Raw genomic sequence first — 21090 nt, 5'->3', positions numbered from 1 at the left:
TTGTAATTTGTACAATTTTCGCGTTAATATATTAAACGCCGTATCAAGTTAAGGGATTCGAGTTCTTTATGCTGCCAAAATGTTGATTGGCTTTCTAGGCGTGATGGTTTGCAATGCAACCATATAAAACAAACAGGCGTTTAAAAGCTCAAGTCTACTTTTAAGTGCCCTAGGTATATGATAATGACAGGCAAAATAGATACAAATCAATTAGGAGCATATTTTACAATTCGAAAACTCTTCTAGATAGAGATTGTAGATGCTTTTATTTAGAATGATATGTTAATAAAATTTGGCCTGGGGAAATAATTAATTCCCATGAAACTCTTTGTAAATTCTTTGGTGGCCGATATACTGTGCACGGCAAGCGACCGTCGGGCGGTGCACGCAACGATAGGTTTTTACAAGGTTCGGGCCTTGGTCTTCGGTTGACGCCAAACGCATGCGTACAACGTCAAGTTCTATAGCAATGTTGCTGTCTTCCCATACAATGCAACGCTGTAGATACGAGGCAGCATACGGTGTCAAATGGAGACCAAGCCTTGGAGACACTTTATCACAGCGTACCAGTATAATTAATGAATAAAATTAGAAATAGGCTGTGAATCACATGGCGTACTATACAAACTGACCAGTGGGGGGAATGTGTCAACATACTGAAACTACACGGATTGTAACATACCACAATTTAATGTAAAAATTAGTAATAAATACAACAGATAAATGCAGGAGTTTGCAACATGTTAAAATTGCATTACATAACATCAAACAATGTGAAAAATAATAATTTGCATTAACTGCTTGCATAAAACAAAATAATTTAAATTAAACTGTAAATGGAGGCATCAAACCAAAACATTAAATAAAATATTCATAAACAACAAATCGTTCATAAAATCTCATGTAAAAATATAACAAGTCTGACGAATCAGCTGTTAGGACACGATTTGACGCCCCCGGCCTATTAGAATTACACTATTGTGATATACGACACTATAACAAATTTGCTAATGTTATAAAGAACAAAATAAACACAACTAGACCATTGCTATCCTGACAATAACCGTATAGCTCATCCTGCACTCCATTGAATTTTAAATGATAAGATCACATCCTTGTGATAATAATGTGTAAATTTTTATTTTAATATACAATAAATTGGAATATTCAATTGGCCAAATAAGTGACTAGGTCCACAAGACCTTCATTTTCATAAGACTAATTTTAGTAATTCGTTAACCTTATGTATAAATTCCATATGGCATAATTTAGCTTTCATTAAGTCCGATTACGTGGTCTCCATAAGTAGTATTTAAGTTGCACACTTTCTGAAAGCTGAAAAGAGATCAAAAGTAGATATTTTCTGAGCCAAACGATGTGATACTCCGAAATGTTCGGGCCAGACACTATCATAGTATCCTAACCTAATTCATCTAAAATATCTACGTTACCACTCGACCCTTTGCTACAGCAAGGCCGTTTATAAAATTGGTCTCGATAGTAATTATATAAAAGGCATTCACGAGTATTGCAGCGAACGCCGAGTCGAATGCAAAGGGAGATCAGACACGCATGGACGCGATGGACCCCGCCGGATAGCTATGATCTGTTCAACCAACCAACAATACACTAACTTGCGCGAATAAATTATTAACAGTACGTAACTATTACGATTGGCAGAGGTAAACAAGCTAATCCTTAATATTACCAGCTATAAAACCTGTACATCACCGTAACCCAAACTGTTTCGTCAGGTAGAAATAGAAATTAGGAGTTCACTTATGTAAATATACAAATAGGTAGTAGTAACTCTCTTTCGAAGACATTAATTACATTTTAAAATATCCTTTAGTTTGGTTACGTAATTAAATAACTAGTAATATTGCACTGAGTATGAAATGCTATCAAATAATAAGCGCCCACGGTATAAAATATAATGAGAGGTAAAATATAATAAACTTTAAACAACAAACTCTTAAAATGAGAAATAAATCTTTGAGGAAGAAATATTTGGTGAGTAACTTACTATGAGTAATGTCATCATGGAAGATGGGGAGCTTAGTACTTATAATTCAAGTGGGCCCCTTATATTCAATAGACAATTGTATATCTAGCTATGAATTATGACTATTTTAAAAAATTGCACAAGTGAAATTGCATGTTCACAGCTACTTAACAGCATCGCCACCTCGTAGTTATGGGATACGATCACGGATTTCATTTGGATGCGGATATTACATACACCGTTTGAAATTTTGATGACACTTATACGGCCCGATTCCAACTTTAAGATACGTCCAATATAAGGTCTAGATACAATATGGATTGGATATTTCAGTGGCAAAAGTGAACTATATGATTTGAAGAAACGTCACTTTTGACACCGACACGTCCGATCCATATCGTATCTAGACCTAATATTTGAAGTATCTTAAAGTTGAAGTATCTTAATCGGGCCGTTAGTCAGAATTTTTTAAACCGGTGTCTTATAATTCTAATTTTATCTTAGTAAATTTTAAGATATCTGAAAACTTAGGTGAAAATGACGAGTGATACTGTAATCTCTAGGGCCGGCGCGCGCGCCCTGCCCGTCTGACGGATGCGACCTCTACCGGATGCTAGATGCCTTACGTTACGTTAATGCAAAATAACTAATCATTAAAACGTTAATCATAGGTTCTATAATAGGAGTCGAATCGTAGCGTGTTAACACTCTTGGTTCTAGCACCATTCCTTTTTATCACATTTCAGTTATCGTACCACTCTAAGTGTTTAGCTAAAAATGTAACAATCTTAAATCTTAATTGAAAATACATACATACATGCTAGGTTAGTCCCAATCGTAGAATGCCAATATTAGTTACTAAATGCGCAACCTCGACACGTTCCTATCTTAAAGTAATTGAAAGAGGTCTTTGACCCCAAGCACCGATCAGGCGATCACACGTGAGCGGGCCGCAGCCCGCCCGTTACATCAACTAAACTGTAACTCCTACCGACGATAAAATAATCAATACGTTAACATCATCAATTCATTACACTACGTCTAACCGTCAAGTCAATATAAACGAAATCCATCTTGTTACATATTATGTCCAATCAATAAAAACAAACAACACCAATAAATCAAAATAAAATATATATATATGGTATATAAATGTAAATATAAAAGTATATTAAATCAGACAATACGATATATCTAAGTATAAAAAACAATCTCCGTAAATAGATCAACTATAGTCTAGTATAAAAATCTTTTCGTATGTTTCCTTAGGCGCTATCCGTTAATACATCACAAATCCTTAATAATATCCATCTTGCAAAGGCCTCATAGAGTTACAAATGCATCTACACTGAGATTCAGTCATTATTTATATGTCGTTGACCAACGACGGATCACAATCTCTTGCCAGTCCTCGCATCCCATTTAGTTGTCGTTCACTCCGCGCGTAGGATGTATAACACAAATACAATTAGCTACGGGGCTGAGAGCCCCATCTAACGAATAAATATAACAAGAAGAGCGGCCCGAGGGGGCCCGTTACGGCTCACGGCCAGCATCACTCGCGGTCGCACCGCTACCCGATATAATAGCTTAAGATTCCTATCGATACAATATAAAAAATAATATGGTAATAAAATTAACATCATATTATTATTGCTTTTGCCCGTTCCCGTATAGCAATTGGTATAGAAATATTAGCTTACCTACTTATATACCTACACTTCGAGTGATCCACTCTCAGTTATATAGACCGATAGGTACGCTCCTCACGCGGAACGCGTAAGGTCACACTGGGGCAAGTCAAATGCACAACCGAGACAATACTAAACGAATCGCTCGCCACGAACGAGCTACAATAAGAACTCAACATTAAGGCCCGCTTAAGTAATAGCACTTCAGCTTAATCCTAAATAGGAAATAGTTTCGACTCGAGACGGTCCGTTAAAATTTTGACACATCAACAACGGTAAAGTCTGGACTGGCGGCGGGCTCGCGCTCACAGAGCGTCGAGGCCGAGCCAGTACATGGACAATCAGTCGAAGCCCGCGTCCAGATGGTTGGCGAACAGCGGCGGCTGCGGCGCCGGCAGCCCCGGCGGCAGCGGCGCCGCCGGCGGCTCGAACTTGCGCGTGTCGGGGTTGTACGCCGGGTGCTTGAACTTGCAGTGCGTGCGCAGGTTGTCGGAGCGCGTGTACGTGGCGCGGCACAGCGGGCACTCGAAGCGGCCCGGGAAGTGCACGTGGTAGTGGTTGCGGATGTGCGTCACCACCTTGCCGCACAGCTTGCAGCGGTGCAGGTTGAGCGCGCCCGCCACGCGCTCGAACGTCAGCCGCATGTGCCAGCCCTTCGAGCCTGCAACCAGCGAGCCGTCACTCCAGCCCGAGACGAGTCTCGAGGATCGCCTCCCCTACCCGTCTCGTCGCGTCCTTCGCACCACACCGCGCCATGCCACAGTGCCAACTGCCCCTCAAACATTTCGACGTGACCGCCGATCTCAAGTTACGAATGCTGCTTTTCTCGCATATAGAACGAAATCTAATAATACTCTGTTGGTGCTGCAGCATTCGGCGTGTAATGCGAATGAATTTCAGAGAAATATACTTCATATATTAGAACAATGAAATAGCAACTTTAAAACAACGCAAACAAGGGTCGACTGAAACAATATTTATAGTAAGTTTAGCACTATTCAAGCTTGGTTATTGATTGTTAACGCTGTACTATGCTTCTCCTAGTACTATTTAAAAAGCATTAATAACGGATACAAAAGACTAAAAAGAGTTATTGAAATCAAAAGTCATTTAGATATTTTTTAACAAAGTAATCGTATTATCCAATGGAGATTCATGCATAAATGAATCAATGATACTGAAGAAACGGTGTCTGATAGAGTCAGTGTTATTTTCAGTTGCATGAGATGTTAATTGCTGACGAGTTCCCAATGATCCGCAGAAGATTCCAGAGAGGAAGGAAGATCGGTTAGCCAGAATTGATAGATAAAAAGCATGGAGTGGGAGTGAAAAGAAAAGAAATGGTATAAATAAAGGAATATATTTGCAACAAACATACACGGTAACGACAGACTTACAATAAATTTAATCAAGTCATTTTGCAGTCAGTTCATTATGATATAAAGGCGAAATAAATTAAAATTAAGAGGTATGTTTCAACATTACATAATAAAATCAGTCTTCGTCGCCAACTGACCAGTGAGTTAAGTAGGTCAGACGGCTTCTTTACGAGGAACAACAAGAGATCATAATGTTCGATTTGTACAAGATCTTTAGTTTAAATGGCAGCATACGCTGGTACGTAACATTATTATGTACATATTATAGACACTAGACATAATTAATACAAGTGATCGGTCGAAAACATTTTCATAACAGGAAAGTATTCTATTATAAGTCATGTAAATAGTACTTTTGCGAAGCGAAAATCGGACTTAATTGAATTCCTCAAAGCGTTGGGTTGCACAAATTATATGAAATGTTATTTTATGATTAATTATATTACGAAATTATTTTCAGCCATTCTTACGGTTTAAACATTTGCCAGATTTTCGCTTTTATATGATTTATTATTAGAAGAATGGAATTAAAACACCACACCTTAAGACTAAGTTACAAATTGTTAGAACCAATGAGTAAATGCACTTTAGATGAACCTACTTAGAGATTTAGACAGATCTAGGTTTAGTATAAAGCTTTCAGACGCTATTAAACCGAAGTAATAAATAACACCTACGCGAAAATGTTTCGCCACATAAAGTCACAGCCTAACAATATCCATACACCACCAAATAAAATCAGTTAATTAATACTCGTTTTAATAATGCAAAAACAATGAAAACTGGGTTCTAGGGAAGTTCACATTTCGTTTGCATATTGGCCCAATTATTAGGTCCTAGTACCGAGCAGTGTTTCATGCGCAGATGCCTTTTAAGATTATCGGCGCGCGTCAGTACTATGGGACACAACGGACATTTGTGTTGCGCGGGATTATGCGACTTCATGTGTTTCTTTATATTCGTAACGAGTTTACCACACACAGAACACGGCACAGGAACAGAGTAAGGTCTGTAATTGAGCGCTGATTTAATAGACATATCTATGTAATCGACATTTCGCTGAGACTCTTGAGGCATACTATTTTCGTTAACGCCGTGGTTGTCACCTGTAAGATTATGGCATATCTTCACTGTACGTCAGTTGTTGGGCATGCTAGATCTCACATCACACCGAACTCGTTTCAAATTATTATACGTCAAATATGAATTTATCACACATTGTAGAAAACATAACCTTTGCATTTCCTGACCATGCAATTTTGACCTGCCATTGTTAATGTATATATAGCGATTTATAAGGTTGATAATTCCAGATCTATACTTAGAAGTAGTAAACCCATAATTTATTTCGAAGGCCTATTGCGAAAACAGGTCCCTAAGCCCACGGCAGGGGCGTCAAATCACCATTAGAAATATTTTACCACACCGATTTCTTCATCATAGTATTAAGAAATCTAAAAATAAATAAAAAAAATATACCCAAAAGCTAACAACTATATGGTTGATGCAAATTAAAGTGAATTGATAAGCGTCGATGTGAAGCATGCGAGGGTTGATAACATGCGTCGCCAGTATACATTCAATAATATCTAGGATTTTAAGTACATAATCCTTAACCTTTTAACCGCTGTAGTCTGATATATAAGATATACAATATCCAGCTCATTTCGCCGCAGTCTGATAAATACGACAAAACTTCGTGTAACTTCGTACCGGCGGCGACACGAGCACGCTCGTGAAAAACTCTAAGCGGTTAAAAGTTTAAATGTAATCACTGTGGATTTATGTAAACGAGAACTAATACTTGGGCACCTAGATATTTTTGACTATCCCTGGAAAGTGAAAGCGTTAAAATGTTATTAGCAAGCATTGAAACCGCAGCCTATATTTTCAGTCCATAAGAATATTTAAGTTATACTTGAATAATTAACATTTTTTGTCAATATCAGTAAGAACATGAAAATTATGGCTATGATTTTGTTTTGAACGTCTATGCAATATGATGAAAACGACCACAAACTATGCGGATTCTGAATTATTATTACAAAAAAAAATTATGTTCGTCGTAACTCGTACGTCATGAGAGTATATTTGGTGGTCGCATGGTTTGCAGTGGTGGAGTCGGAACTCACCGTCGATGGTGTCGGTCTGGTCGGGGTGCGGCGGCAGCAGCGGCTCGCCGTCGCCGGCCTCGTTGTTGAGCGGGTGCTGCTGCGATAGCATGGCTGCCATTTCTGGCGGGACACCCATACCCTGGAAAAAACGCAGTGCAATGTATAAACATGAAATATTCACTGCTTTGTACAATACCACGATGTATGAAATACCCACCTATTTGATAATAAACTACATATTTTATAGAACAAAACAATAATTGAGATCATAATCACTATTTTAATATAATATGGAAGTTTTCGTTGATTGTTAAATAAATGCTTTTGGTTGTTGCTAATGGCACTTTCCAAATGTCAATATTGTTCACATCGAGGCAGAAACATCACAGCGTTCTAAAGTTCTAATTATAGTCCCTAATATATTTCTCACGGTCACCGGTTATATAAACCTAGAGTTGCACTAACTAACGGCATCGTTCCTATGAGGCAGACTCTGCGTATGTTCACGTTCTTGACAAAATTTATGCGCTTTACACTTATCGTGATGGTTCACTATTTCCAATCTGAAGTTCGCGTTTCCCTCAATGAACGAAGTCCTAGTGACGGTAAGTTCGTGCGCCCATTTCCGGCAAACGTTGCAGTACATGATGTTTTGCGTTTGGTCATATTGAAGCCAAGGGTAGAGCGAGAGCCAGTTGGAGCGGAAGCGTCCTCCCTTGCGGCCGGGCGCACGGCTCGGGCGGGTGTGGGGGGGCGCGGGGAGCGGCGGAGGCGGGGTGGCGACGGACGCGAGCCTGGCGGCGCCGGGCGCGGGCCCCGCGGGCTTGCCGGCCGGCCGCCGCTCCGGCCTCTGCCAACAGACAAGGAAAGGATTGCCCTGCTGTACTCTATTTTGTGATCTATGCCAATTATAATTTTCGAAAATGAGGCTGATCCCTTCCTTTCTGTTGACAAATATGGCAACACATAATATTTACATAAAGAAAGGTTAAACGTTAATTCAGAGTACAACCAAGATATTAGATTCGATATAAAAGCAGAAGAAAAAGATCTTCCTAGTAACTGTAATCGTACGAAGCAACTTGAAGTCGAGTAAATAAATTTCCAAGGGCAACTACTGCTTTTATGTGAATTAATAAGTTATTTTTTAATAGGAACCTTGAAATAGTGTGTAAAAAAGTTGTTCTGTAGTGTATTTGAATTACCAAGGTCACATAATAAACAAAATACAAGAAACGAGTAGTAAAGTGGAAACCTAAGTATTTAGCCAAAAAGCTTACTATCGAAGCAAAACTTTACAGTTACAGTTTAAGGGTAGACATGTTAGGCTAATATTATTTCAAATCGATCAGGGCATTTTCACATTCGGTTCACAGCCGCCTAACGGTATCCAATATCCGTCAGTTAGCAATATTCTTTGGAATAGAGCGTTATCATACGGCAGATAGTATGCCGCATTATTGTGTGCCAAATATGGGTGCGCCCTCAGCCTTTTAAGCCGTGGTCGATTACAGGTCGGCGTCTCGGATCTACCCAAACGCGGAGTTAAGTCCGGTCGGGAAAGGATGAAAGACGAACGAGTGGTGTACTCACTGGCAGATGGGTCTGGTCGTAGTGCGGCGGCGGCATGTCGCGCGCCAGCGGGTAGGGCGAGTCGGGCTCCTGCTTGACGAGCGGCGCGGGCGCGGGCGCGGGCGAGCGCAGCGCGCGCGCCGGCGTGTGCGCCGGCGGCGGCGTGGACGGCTCCGACCCCGACCCCGTCGACCCGCCTTTCGACCCCTTCAGGTGGCTCTGTGTAATACGAAGGCCCTTTTCATTTGCACACTGTCAAGGCCCGGGGGCATTTTCTTTCCTTTTTAAAGTAATTATTTGAAGTATAGAATAAACATAGTCGAATATGTATAAAGCGAATCCAGTATTTAAATAAATAACCGTTAAACGTGTTACCAGCTATTTATTTATTATTGTAGATGTGGGTGTGAATACCGCTTAGATACGACACGATACGATAGGGGAGTGGTCATTTCCATACAAACCTACAGATGTAGTGAATAATCCTTTACCATCATACTTTCACGGCAACGCACAAACGTGTTATGCTATTTCAGTCAGTTTCAGTACAAAAAGTACTAAGGTTGACTGAAGGAGCATGACAACTCTTTCCTCCGTGGTTTTTGACCCCAAAGCAATTATTTTTTTCATATCTCCTATTCGGAAAGTTCACCTTTTATAGAAGCGCTGGTGGCCTAGCGGTAAGAGCGTGCGACTTGCAATCCGGAGGTCGCGGGTTCAAATCCCGGCTCGTACATTGGTCGCTCATTGGAGTTTTTCGGAACTTATGTACGAAATATCATTTGATATTTACCAGTCGCTTTTCGGTGAAGGAAAACATCGTGAGGAACCGGACTAATCCTAACAAGGCCTAGTTTACCCTCTGGGTTGGAAGATCAGATGGCAGTCGCTTTCGTAAAAACTAGTGCCTACGCCAAATCTTGGGATTAGTTGCCAAGCGGACCCCAGGCTCTCATGAGCCGTGGCAAAATGCCGGGACAACGCGAGGAAGAAGAAGACCTATTCGGAAAGTTCACCTTTTAGATAGCCGGATGGAAAATTGCATTTTCCACCCTTGGGTGGAAAGTATTTTTTTTATTGTACTTGAAGCAACGGCTAACGGCCATATTTGCCATATTATTCAGTTAAAAGCTCTCATATTAGCATCCGCATTATCAGACTCAAGTATTATCGAAATTAAAGTCAATTGCATTATTAAATAATATACTTCTCGTATTTAATATTTAAATGTACGAAATAAATATAAATATCCCACATATATTTAAGAACCAAAAATGCTCAATTCTGAAAAAGATCTCCTCTTAAGGACGACTGGACGAAGCATGCCTGCCGTATATGTTCGGAAAAGTGGGACAAAAAGGCTACTTATATAGTGACTGGGATACAAAAATACCACAAATGGCCAACACGGCAAAGATATACCGAAAGGGAAATCGGAACGACTTGGAATTGTAAGATGCTTAAAATGGTGGGAAAAGACAACTGACAGGACCGTATGAAAAATGAAGCAGAAACACTAAAATGGGCTAATAAAACAAAACACTTGAATGCCACAACGCTGAGCATAGACCTCTCTCATTATTTCCAATTCACAAAACAAAGCTTCATAATGAAGGCAATATTACCTCATAATGCCTGTATGACAGATCAACTTCGTCTCTGTTTATGTTGGAGTTCTTCCGGCGTCGTTTCTCGGGCGGCGCATGCGCGGCGAGCGGCGGCGCGGGCGGCAGCGGCGTGGAGGGCGCGGGCGCGTGCGCCGCGGGCGGCGTCGCGAACTCTCCGCGCGACGACAGGTTCTCCGCGCTCACCAGCGGCGTCGACCGTCCTTCACTCTGCAAACCAATGATCTCGTTACGCGATATACTTACTCCCACTTTCAATATTAATAGATTTAATTTTCAGCTAAACCTCTTGTATAATGGGTTTATGGCATGACAGGATACCTACAAAATAACAATCTGCTACCTACTCGTACTACTAGACTGAGATAGGTGTCGATACATGTTTGAACAAAGATTTTATCAGTGAGTCGACCTGAGGCTCCTGTAGAAGATGAGAGAACTCACATGCGACTTACAACAAATTGAGGCATAAGATAGATTGACCGAGTGCGATCTCAGCGATAACGAAAATCCCGCGGGCGAGCTCTCGCACCGTGTAGATGAGCCAGTAAGTAAGTACGTAAGTGCATGACCAGTTTTAAATACTCCATAAGAATTTATCACATGAAGAGTTTTCTAGAAGGAAGCTCGAATCTAAAAAAACCTTGGCCTCTTTCCTTTTAATACTTATGTTTGAGTTGAAATGTTCTCAAATTTGACTATAGGTCAACGACAGAACTGAATAACAGTAATCATATACTTAATCAAATGTATATCAAACAGGTGAGTAGAATACTATATTTACCTTAGGATTTAATGTATTGTTTTCTGTCAGACCTCTGACTTGTAAGCTTTCAGCTGTTTTTAGGAACATCGGTAGCATATTTTGCCCTACGTTTACTTCTCCCTGAAATACAAAGTATTATTACAGTTACTGAACTAGAGTCCATATTTCAAGTTAACAGTATACACACGAGCAAGAAGACTTTAATTACCTTATACATGAAGTCCAGTAATGACTTCATCTCTGAATACCGCACATCTTTGAGAAATATTATCGGATGTGGATGAGTGTTCTGTAGGAATATAGTCTCAAAATACGGCGAGCACGCAGAGAGTATCGTCTGATGTGCCTAAAACAATACAAAACAATTTCATTGCCACCTTGCACATTGCCGAGTTTTAGGCATAGCATGTGTGCACACTAGAACGTAACACACACAAAAGGCAAGCCAGGCTATGTGAAGGTCTTCGCAATCCTGTATTGAAAAGCGAATATTACCATTTTGGCATATCTATTCTTATTTTAATTATACTCTATCCACGTTAACGAGCTAGTACCAGAAAACTCAGACGGCACGTGATTGGTCAGCGATAAGGGCGATGCAATTGCAACGGGTGAGTTTACATGACAGTTAACTCTATTTTTTGTACGGTGCGGAAGCGTTAAAGTGCTCTCCTTTCTATTGTTCCCCGATTGATCTGTGACTCGGCTTGTTTACTGGATTATCTTCTGCTTACTTTGCGACTCGGCTTGGTTACTGGACTTTCCTGCTTACTGTGTGACTCGGCTTGTGTATTATTGGACTGTTTACTGTGTGACTCTGCTAGTGTTTTGGACTGATTTTTGGCGAACTAAAATGGCAAATTCACCAATCGCACCTAAGAAAAGGCGGAGGCAGCATTTTTTGTCACATGAAAAAGTGATGATATGCAATTTGTATAACACTTTTATACGAGAGACTCCAGATGCCTCACACAATGAAATTGCGAAGGCTGTTGCGTCGTCATTAGGTATCCATTGGGTATCAGTGTACAAAATTGTGAATGAAAAAAAAAACGAATAATGTCCTTATATCACCTAAAAAACAAAGACAGCGCAAAACTGTGTTAAACACAATGGACAGCTTTACTCAAAACGCATTGCGAAGAATAGTGCACGAGTTTTTTTCACGGAATGAAATCCCGACACTAACCAAAATTTTGAACGCGGTCAACAGCGATACAACTCTAGAAAATTATAAGCGGTCTACACTTCACAAGTTATTAAGACATATTGGATTCAAGTTTATTAAAAGAAGTCGCAATAGTCTTATGAATGATCGAGAAGATCTACAATATTGGAGGCGAAATTATTTAAAATGTGTGAAGGAAGCGAGAGCAGCGGGAAAAAAGATTTTCTACTTGGATGAAACGTGGGTAAACGAGGGTCACACTAAAAGCTTAATTTGGCTTGACTCGACGATCCAAAACGCAAGACATGCTATGATAAATGGTTTATCTTCTGGCTTAAGAAATCCATCAGGTGAGTTATCGTACTTGTAATAACTTAACAATATTGTACAAGTTGCATGGTATTTTATCCACCTGGTCACAAATCCTCACTTATTGTTGTGACAATAACCTTTGAATCCCTTATCTTATTTCTTTATTTTTGCAGGCAAGGGAAAGCGGCTAATCGTAACACACATTGGAAGTGAAGACGGATTTGTTGAAGGCGGCCTATTAGTGTTTGAATCAAAGAACAAAGGAGATTATCATCAAGACATGAACGCGGAGGTATTTGAAGAATGGTTCACACAGGTGCTTGATAAGATTCCAGATGGCTCTGTAATTGTTCTAGATAACGCCCCATACCATTCAAGAAAAATAGAAAAGGTACCCAACACACAATCACGAAAGAATGAAATCATTGATTGGTTAAAGGAAAGGAACTTATTTACAATTAATATGAATAAAAAAGATTTATTGGATATAGTAAGAGCTCATAAAAATAGGTATGAGGCGTTTGTTGTAGATGAAATAGCGAAACAAAGAAATAAAACAGTGCTACGATTACCCCCTTATCACTGCGAATTGAATCCGATAGAGATGATTTGGTCGCAAGTCAAGGGGTACGTAGCCAACAATAATAAAACTTTCAAACTAGCGGAAGTGAAACAGTTACTCCGGGAAGGTATTTCTAAAGTAAATGCTGAGTCATGGAAGAAATGCATCAAGCACGTAATAGAAGTGGTAGAAACAAAAATGAGTATAGTCGAACCGCTGGATAGATTTATAATAAATTTAGAAAATGATTCTAGTGCATCGGAGATGGAATAAATATTTTTATTAACAAACACCTGGTTTTATTAATACTGTTATATGTAGCCAGATACCTATTTAGTTAAATATTGTGACTATCCAGTAACTATTTTTTAATTTCATATTTATGATCAATAGATAGTTTTAGTTTTGTAACTTTGAATTCCGTAATATTAATATACGTATGATGCCTTAAGCATTAAATTTAAGTCCGCCGATTCGTTATTTCACTATTGATCATAAATATTCAGTCGGTCCTTTAAAATAAACCAAAAAGAATATAAATATTAACCATACATCGGGGTTTTTGGTGCCGTGCTAATGTTTGACATTAGCCAAAAAAAAGGGTAATAACCAAAAACCGATACCTACTATTTTAACATTTCTAAGCAGTTTTAGTGCTTACTACCTATTTTTAATTGATACTCGTAGTTTGGTAATTATTTAATATTCTCGCACCAGAAACCCCGATGTATGATTATAACCATAAGGAATATAAAAATAAATATTCCGAGCGACGGCATGTAAGCCGGGCCGGACAGCAAGGTACCATTGTTTACGCCCACTGCCTTTTTTTGTCCTTTTCATCTGCATACAAAAGTGCAAAAGAGAGACCGTTATACTAGCTCGTTAACGTGGATAGAGTATAGGTAGTAGTTTGTCTTCAGTGAGTTAGGTTTCTAGTTGTAAGGAACAATATTTGAGAATAAAAGAATGCTTTAAAATCAAATTGTCGAGTTATTTAGTATACCTAGTTTTACTGGTCTAAACCCTAGAAACTTGTTTGGTAGCTTTTATGAAGACTAAATTAGAAAGTTAAAATGGATGCCTTCTGCAGACTGTTATCTATTCGCTTATGACCTAAAAAGAATGCATTTTAATGGCATCTAAAATATTATTAGTTGAATCTAGCTTCTAAGACTTTAAAAAAAACTTTGCGAAAACTATAAAAACTCACGACCAAGGTACAGACGATATGTTAATTTACATTTTTGATACTGGTTATAAAGGTTGTAAGTTACAATAGTGATTTAAAGCGATACCTTTAAATTTAAATGCGGCCTTGAAAGCCTGCATATTAATGTAGATAATATGCATTAATATTAACGTATTTTTCAAAAACAAGGGAAATATGCAGTATAAACCCTTTATATACATTACAATAGTCATATTCGACTGTATCAAGAAGATTACTACACGTTTCACGCATCTAACTGGCATTTAGCCCTCATTTTATTATTGAAACAAGAGCCTATGCGTCAGATAAATATTTGGTGGTTGGTGGTGGATGAATCCTGAAGTTTCGTGAGTGACGAATATTTTATATATTTTTCTTATTATAGGACAGTATTACACAAATTGTGTATGTCCCTCAGTAAGCTCAATAAGGCTTGTGTTGTGGGCACTTAGACAACGACATATATAATAAATAAATACTTAAATACATAGGAAACACCCATAACTCAGGATCAAATATTCGTGCTCATCACATAAATAAATACCCTAACCAGGATTTGAACCCGGAACCAACGACTTCATAGGCAGGGTCACTAGTATCACTACCCAGACAGGTTGTGAATATGATGGTAGAGTCAGACCAAGCTGAGTTGGCAATTATTTTGATAGCCCACCCTGTGCAAGTGTTAAGTAAACGTCATAATTTCATAGGAGTTTGAAGTTTAAAATAACACTTGCACTATCTGGGCTGTCAAAATCGCTGCCAACTTATCTTGGTCTGACTTTAGTGACATTAATATAATTAGTTCTTAAAATTTTATCAAAACTAAAAAAGAAAAGAGCAAGGAACTGCCGTATGGCAAACCAATTATGGTGGAATTTGGAAAAAAACGTTGGCGGGATAGTTAAGTTGGACTAATAATGTGACTGATGAAGTCAACAAGTTGAATAAAATTATTGCCAACCTAGTGTGAAATATAATTATTGCAGATGGCGACATTGATTATCTATTGTTCTAAAAGCTTTTAGGACATATCGGGTGTTACAGTGAGCCTTTTTAATAAAACTATACAGTTTTAAGCTATTCATATTCAATACCGGGATCCCGGTATCGATGAACATAAGTACGGTATTAATACCGGTATTGTGAGAAGTCCAGTATTTGGAAGCCTTGGTATTTTTATGTGTATATAAAATAAATAAGAAAAACATGTCATTCGTCGTCATGACCACGTCATACTTTTTTGGTACCTTAAAAAAATTATATATAAGACGAAATTAAAGACAGATGGCGAACATAGGTCATTTTACATTTTGTATAAATTTCAAACTATTTTTACGCAGGATTTTTTACTATGAATTCAATTGATACCTATCTAATTTTTGGTATAAAATTATTATTTTAATATTTTATTTAGTCGAAGTTGTGCACCAACAGTGAAGTTGGGGCTCCCTACGGCAGATATCATCAAAGTTTATTGTTAGTACCTACGAGTAATAAATATGTGTTACGTTAGAACATTGTCTATCAACCTGGGTAACTGTTGCTGACGGAGCAGAATATAAAAAGAAATAGTTAAAATACCTGACTGTTATTAGAGGCTAGATTTTATTAAATAGTCGGCAAAAAAGGTATGTAATTAGATAATAAGAAAACGAATAAAGTGACAATCTACGATTTTTTTTATATTATGTCGGTGGCAAACGAACATACGGCCTGCCTGATGGGAAGCAGTCTCCGTAGCTTATGTACGCCTGAAACTTCAGAGGAGTTACATGCGCGTTGCCGACCCTAACACTCCGCTCCCTCGTTGAGCTCTGGCAACCTTACTCACCGGCAGGAACACAACACTATGAGTACAGTCTAGTGTTATTTGGGCATGGTTACATTTCGTTTGTCATTACATTACATTCGTTTGTCGCAACGTTGAATTTCTTGTCTTTTAAAACATACTGAGTTAGTGTCCGGTACAGTTTGAATGACTACCCTATGCCCTTTAGATAACATTTATCGATTTTTTAATTCTTAAGCACTTATAATAATGATTAAAACTGCGAAAACATTTTTGGAAGCTCTAAATTCTTTGCTCTGGAACCAAATACCTAATTGAATTGACTCACTTTAGCTTTTTAGGTTCCGTGCCGTAGAGTGTACTTTAAAACCTAAAAATTACATGATCAGTGATCATATGTTAATTCATGCAAACAAGCAATGCGTTCGTTTACCTTAGGCCTATACTAACGCTCTGCTTAATTGCTATTGGCCGTCGTAAATCATGTGACTATCGCGGGCGGGAAAATTCAAACTATCATTCGGTCTTTTGTGAAGTACGTTCGGCGTTTTTGGCACCATTGTATTCTTAAATATTTTAGTCTCAACGACATGGTTTATTTGGTCCTTTAAAAAGGCCGCTAGGAGATAGGAGGCTATAAGGGTTACGCATGCAAACCTGAAATTAGGTGTGATAATAAAAAAAATACTGCATAACAACGGATAAAAAAGCAGTCAAGCAAGGCATATGGAACAAAAAATAGAGGTACAATATAGTAAAAAAAAAATTTGAGCTCACTGTGGGGCTTAGTCAATTTGTATAAGAATGTCCAATATTTATTATTAATATTTAAAAAAATGCTTGCTGGTTAACCCCATTATCATGACGCAATTAATTTAAAATAACTGTTGCCAAACATTTGTAATCTAAATTCACCTGAATTTACTTTGCCTTAACTCCTTCGCCTAATAAGTATAGTAAGTAAAAAAGACCAAAAAATGTAGTCAAAATACTTCTACATATTGATTCACATTCACTTGTAATTGGTATTAAAATGTAGGATTTAAATAAATCGTGGTACACTAAATTCATTTGATACTTAAGCTTTTTAAATATTTGCATTAAAAATATTTTAGTCAAAGTTACATATAATCAAATTGTAATTAAAATGTTTTATTAAAGCGCAATTGGGTATGAATATCATATTATGTCAAGTTAAAAGCTGGTCAATTGTGGGTCGTATCATATTCATGTTGCGAAGGCTCTGTGGGTACAATCATTATTTTTCAATTTTTTTATTTTATCCATCAACTCATGCCAGTGGTCTGGACTGGATTTATAATAGTTTTGTTGTAATTCTATATATTCTATGTTATTATTAAAGCGAGTTTGAAGTTTAGAAGCGAGAGAAAAAACATTTGTTTTATGGGGTCCCCTTTTGTTGAAACAACCATACATACACACTGTGCAAAAATTCAAATGTCTACCTATAGTACCTATGCTTGATACAGCCCTCTGCCCAATAAGTCCTTATAAACCAGGGGTCACCAAATGGCCGGGATCCAAACCGCCAACCTATTTTGTGCTGTACATTACATTTGCCCAGGTATTTAATAAATTCAAGTAGAAATGGACCGCAATGGTATTTAAAAACTGGACCCCTGAAGATACTAATTGCTAGCCCCAGTTATAATTGCTATATTCCTGTAGTTCTAATTATTTAAGGACTTCAAATGTTAGTTAAGATCTCCTCCTTCAAATGTTACTCATCATCCTACAATTCAGACATGTTACAAAATTCAAATACCTAATACCTTACTGTTATTTTGGGCTGTTTCATTTAATTTTTATTGTGCGCAGTTACCTATAGCCACAATAGAAAAGCAAACTCTGATAAGACTTAAACTGAGTACATGGTTCGTGACATTTAGCAGTGGAGCCGACAGATACAAAAACAGACAAAGGGCCAGTCGAGGCTTAGTTAAAGGATTTTCCTCCCTTTGGGTATGGAATCCTATATTACTTCAAGTAGCGAAAGATTTCAAAAATACTAAATAATATTTTTTGGGTACCAATAATTTTATTGGTACTAAATACTTGGCATTCTATTTTTTTTTCATATCAATGTAACATTGTGTGTGTTCTACCACTTGTACAATAGGCTGTGCTCTGAAGAATTGTTTGACATGATGCCAGCGGTTGCTTTCTATCACCGCACCACTCTCCGTCGGCAGGGTGTTCGTCCTCACACCCTTGAAACTAAATGGTGGCGTACTGTGTGGTTTAAGAGGAATTTCCTCCCGCGAACGCTTCGGCAGTGGAATGAGCTTTCTGCCAAGGTTTTCCCAAGGGGCTACAGTATGGGGTTCTTCAAAAACGGAGTTTACAGTTTTTTTAAAGGGTCAGCAACACACATGTAATACCTTTGGTGTTGTAGGCGTCCATAGGCTACAGTGACTGCTTACCATCAGGCGGGCCGTATGCTTGTTTGCCACCGTCGTGGTATAAAAAAAAACTTAATATCTATTGTTACATCAAAGAGAAGTACTTGCACATTGTATAATTTTCATAGCCAAATTGTAAAGAGTATTTTGATTAAAACAAACCATTACACAAGCATGTAATACTACTGTTTACACTCAGCAGATGCAATGGTAAACAATTGTCACAACACTAACATGTCAATATTATGATTTGATGTGTAATCTGAAATATAACACAATATATATTTTTTATAACTGAACATTGGGCTTCATTAAGATTAAACTGTGAAATTTTAGATGAAACTATCAACCATTATTAGGAATGTGAAAAAATTTAAATAGGCCTTAACAACCTGTACTACTAATTGAATATGATAAATACAACAATAAAGACCGGTTAATTAAATATTTTCATACAATACTGTTAGCTACTTTGTTATGTACATTTGAGTATTTTTACCTAAAATACTAAGCCATAAAACCAAACAATCTATTTGATTTCAAGTAGCAACTCAATTGGTGTCAATTGATGAGTTCAGTTTGTTTTGTAAATAAACCTGAAATAAGTGGCAAATTACAATTTAAATTTTGATTTACTCAATATAATGTCTTTTATTGTAGTTAGTAGACCTGTTATAATATATGAACATTACTAAATAATTTGTAGTTAGATATTGCTTACCTTAACCGTTTCTCCATCGCAGGCAAGTGTGACATCACAGAGGGCTTCCCTCTGCAGCAGGCTGGCGAGCACATCAGTCAGGTTGTTTGGGTGGTTGTTCCAGCGCAAGCAGAATTGCTGGTCCATTGCTGCTAGTGTCAGTGACCGTGCTGCAAACAACAGTTAACATCATTCCACTCATTCTACACTGTTCAGACCCAAGCTTTCAATTTAAAATACTATACCGGTTCATTGCTAAAATCGTAATTAACATAAAATTTCATATAGACAGTTATTCACTCACAACAACCCTAAATTTGCGTTACATTATTTAAACAGCCGGTAATTAGAGACGTGCGGCGGTTATCAAATTTACATTAAGATACTAAGTGTGTAAAAAATTGGCGGCCATAGGGCCTAGATAGGAGAGCGCAGAGATAAGTGACATCAGCGGCTCGAATTAATGGGGGCCGCGGGCTTACTGTACACCACATTGACAGTTAGCCGCCGACACATGTCTACTTGTTGCACGCTCCAAACAAGAACCATACATTATGTAATTTAACTCCAGAAGGCAGACGGCGGGGCCAGCGACCCTACGGGACGCGGAAGCCTCTAGCCGCTTCTATAAACGAGTTTAAAAAGTAGTACCGCTGGCCAAAAAAATCGCAACATGCTGACACCGTTATAATCGCCAAGCTGGATGTCCCAGTTGCTAACACCAAACGCGTGATTTCAGGAATTCGAGGATGCACCACTATTTGTTTCTTTTCACAGACCATCCCGCGCCTCTAAAACTAGGTGACCTGAGGACGTACGGGATTTCTAAACGCGTAGTTGTGTCAACTTTGGCAAATCGTAGCGCCATTTGCCGATCCCTATCTTAGAATCTGGGTAAAAACTATCAATCAGCACTATTTTTTTTTTTCTAACACCATACTAATTCACAATCACAAACCGAAATCGATTCCGGGACGCACAATAAGTCAATAATTCCTAACTCACCATTTGCAAAATTTTTGCCATCACAAACGCCACCCGACCCCTACCTTGCACTGTCTTTTTGACCACACACACATCTCGATTTCCGCAATGTTCACGGCCTTCGGAATATCTTTCACATCAATCGGCCAGTATTCGTATTTCGCAATGCGAACTTCATGCCTTACAAGTTTAGCGCTAAATTTAAATTGTCAGGCAATATTTCGTGTTTACATACGTCTATTTTGCATTTATTCCAAAAGCGTTATAATTTTTATCACTCAGGATTCACCAATTAACAATTCCAAAACGTGAAAATACATTTTTATGGCTTTTTAAGTTTATAATTTAGAAATTCCCACGCCCATAGATACAGAATTGAGGTTATAACGCGATCAACAACATTGATAATGAAGCACGACATTTACGTTTTTAAAAGAAACTAAAGATAAACTTAAAGCTTATTATTAATTTCCTAGCGATTAAATTCAAAATTTTGATTGTGTATTACTGTGATTCCATGGTTATCACTTTATTAGCATTGGCCTTGACATTCTCTCAGTTCATCGCAAATTTGCACATCCGTGCATTGCGCGTACATCTAGCGCCATCTATACAAACTTTTAGACGCAGATACCAGGCAACCTTCTTTCGTATATTGCTAATTTGGACACAGATGGCGCTTTATGTCTTGTCTTAAATTTCCCTCACAATATCTAACAACTGAAATAACGCTTTTTATTAGTGGCCAAGAAGCTTTGGTTGGTGGGATGTATTTATTTATTAT

At 38.1% G+C, this 21090-nt stretch overlaps 2 protein-coding genes across 10 annotated transcripts in view; one reads left to right on the top strand and one right to left on the bottom strand.

Moving 5' to 3' along the window:
* The window catches only part of LOC133515994 (sex determination protein fruitless-like), a 104637-nt gene that overhangs the window by 2675 nt on the left and 80872 nt on the right, over positions 1–21090 (bottom strand). For 3 of the 9 annotated variants that reach the window (XM_061848651.1, XM_061848652.1, XM_061848656.1), the window contains 7 exons: positions 19344–19492; positions 11361–11498; positions 11171–11272; positions 10387–10596; positions 8783–8980; positions 7208–7328; positions 672–4357 (listed from right to left, as the gene is read on the bottom strand). In XM_061848651.1, coding sequence (XP_061704635.1) covers positions 4038–4357; positions 7208–7328; positions 8783–8980; positions 10387–10596; positions 11171–11272; positions 11361–11498; positions 19344–19492 — 1238 coding nt within the window. In that variant the 3' untranslated portion in view covers positions 672–4037. Of the gene's footprint in view, positions 1–671; positions 4358–5040; positions 6182–7207; positions 7329–8782; positions 8981–10386; positions 10597–11170; positions 11273–11360; positions 11499–19343; positions 19493–19973; positions 20121–20140; positions 20305–20327; positions 20684–21090 lie in introns of those variants that run through there. The other 6 variants (XM_061848655.1, XM_061848658.1, XM_061848657.1 and 3 more) reach the window with 6 other exon arrangements.
* On the top strand, positions 11984–14098 carry LOC133515996 (uncharacterized). Its single transcript, XM_061848660.1, has 2 exons — positions 11984–12670; positions 12806–14098. The coding sequence occupies exons 1-2, from the start codon at positions 12193–12195 to the stop codon at positions 13465–13467; spliced, it is 1140 nt and encodes a 379-aa protein (XP_061704644.1). The 5' UTR covers positions 11984–12192; the 3' UTR covers positions 13468–14098.

The sequence above is a fragment of the Cydia pomonella genome, chromosome 3 (assembly GCF_033807575.1).
Source record: "Cydia pomonella isolate Wapato2018A chromosome 3, ilCydPomo1, whole genome shotgun sequence".
In the NCBI taxonomy this organism is placed as follows: Eukaryota; Metazoa; Arthropoda; class Insecta; order Lepidoptera; family Tortricidae; genus Cydia; species Cydia pomonella.
Note: the sequence above shows the minus strand (reverse complement) of the source record. Positions and strands in the feature narration are given on the sequence as shown.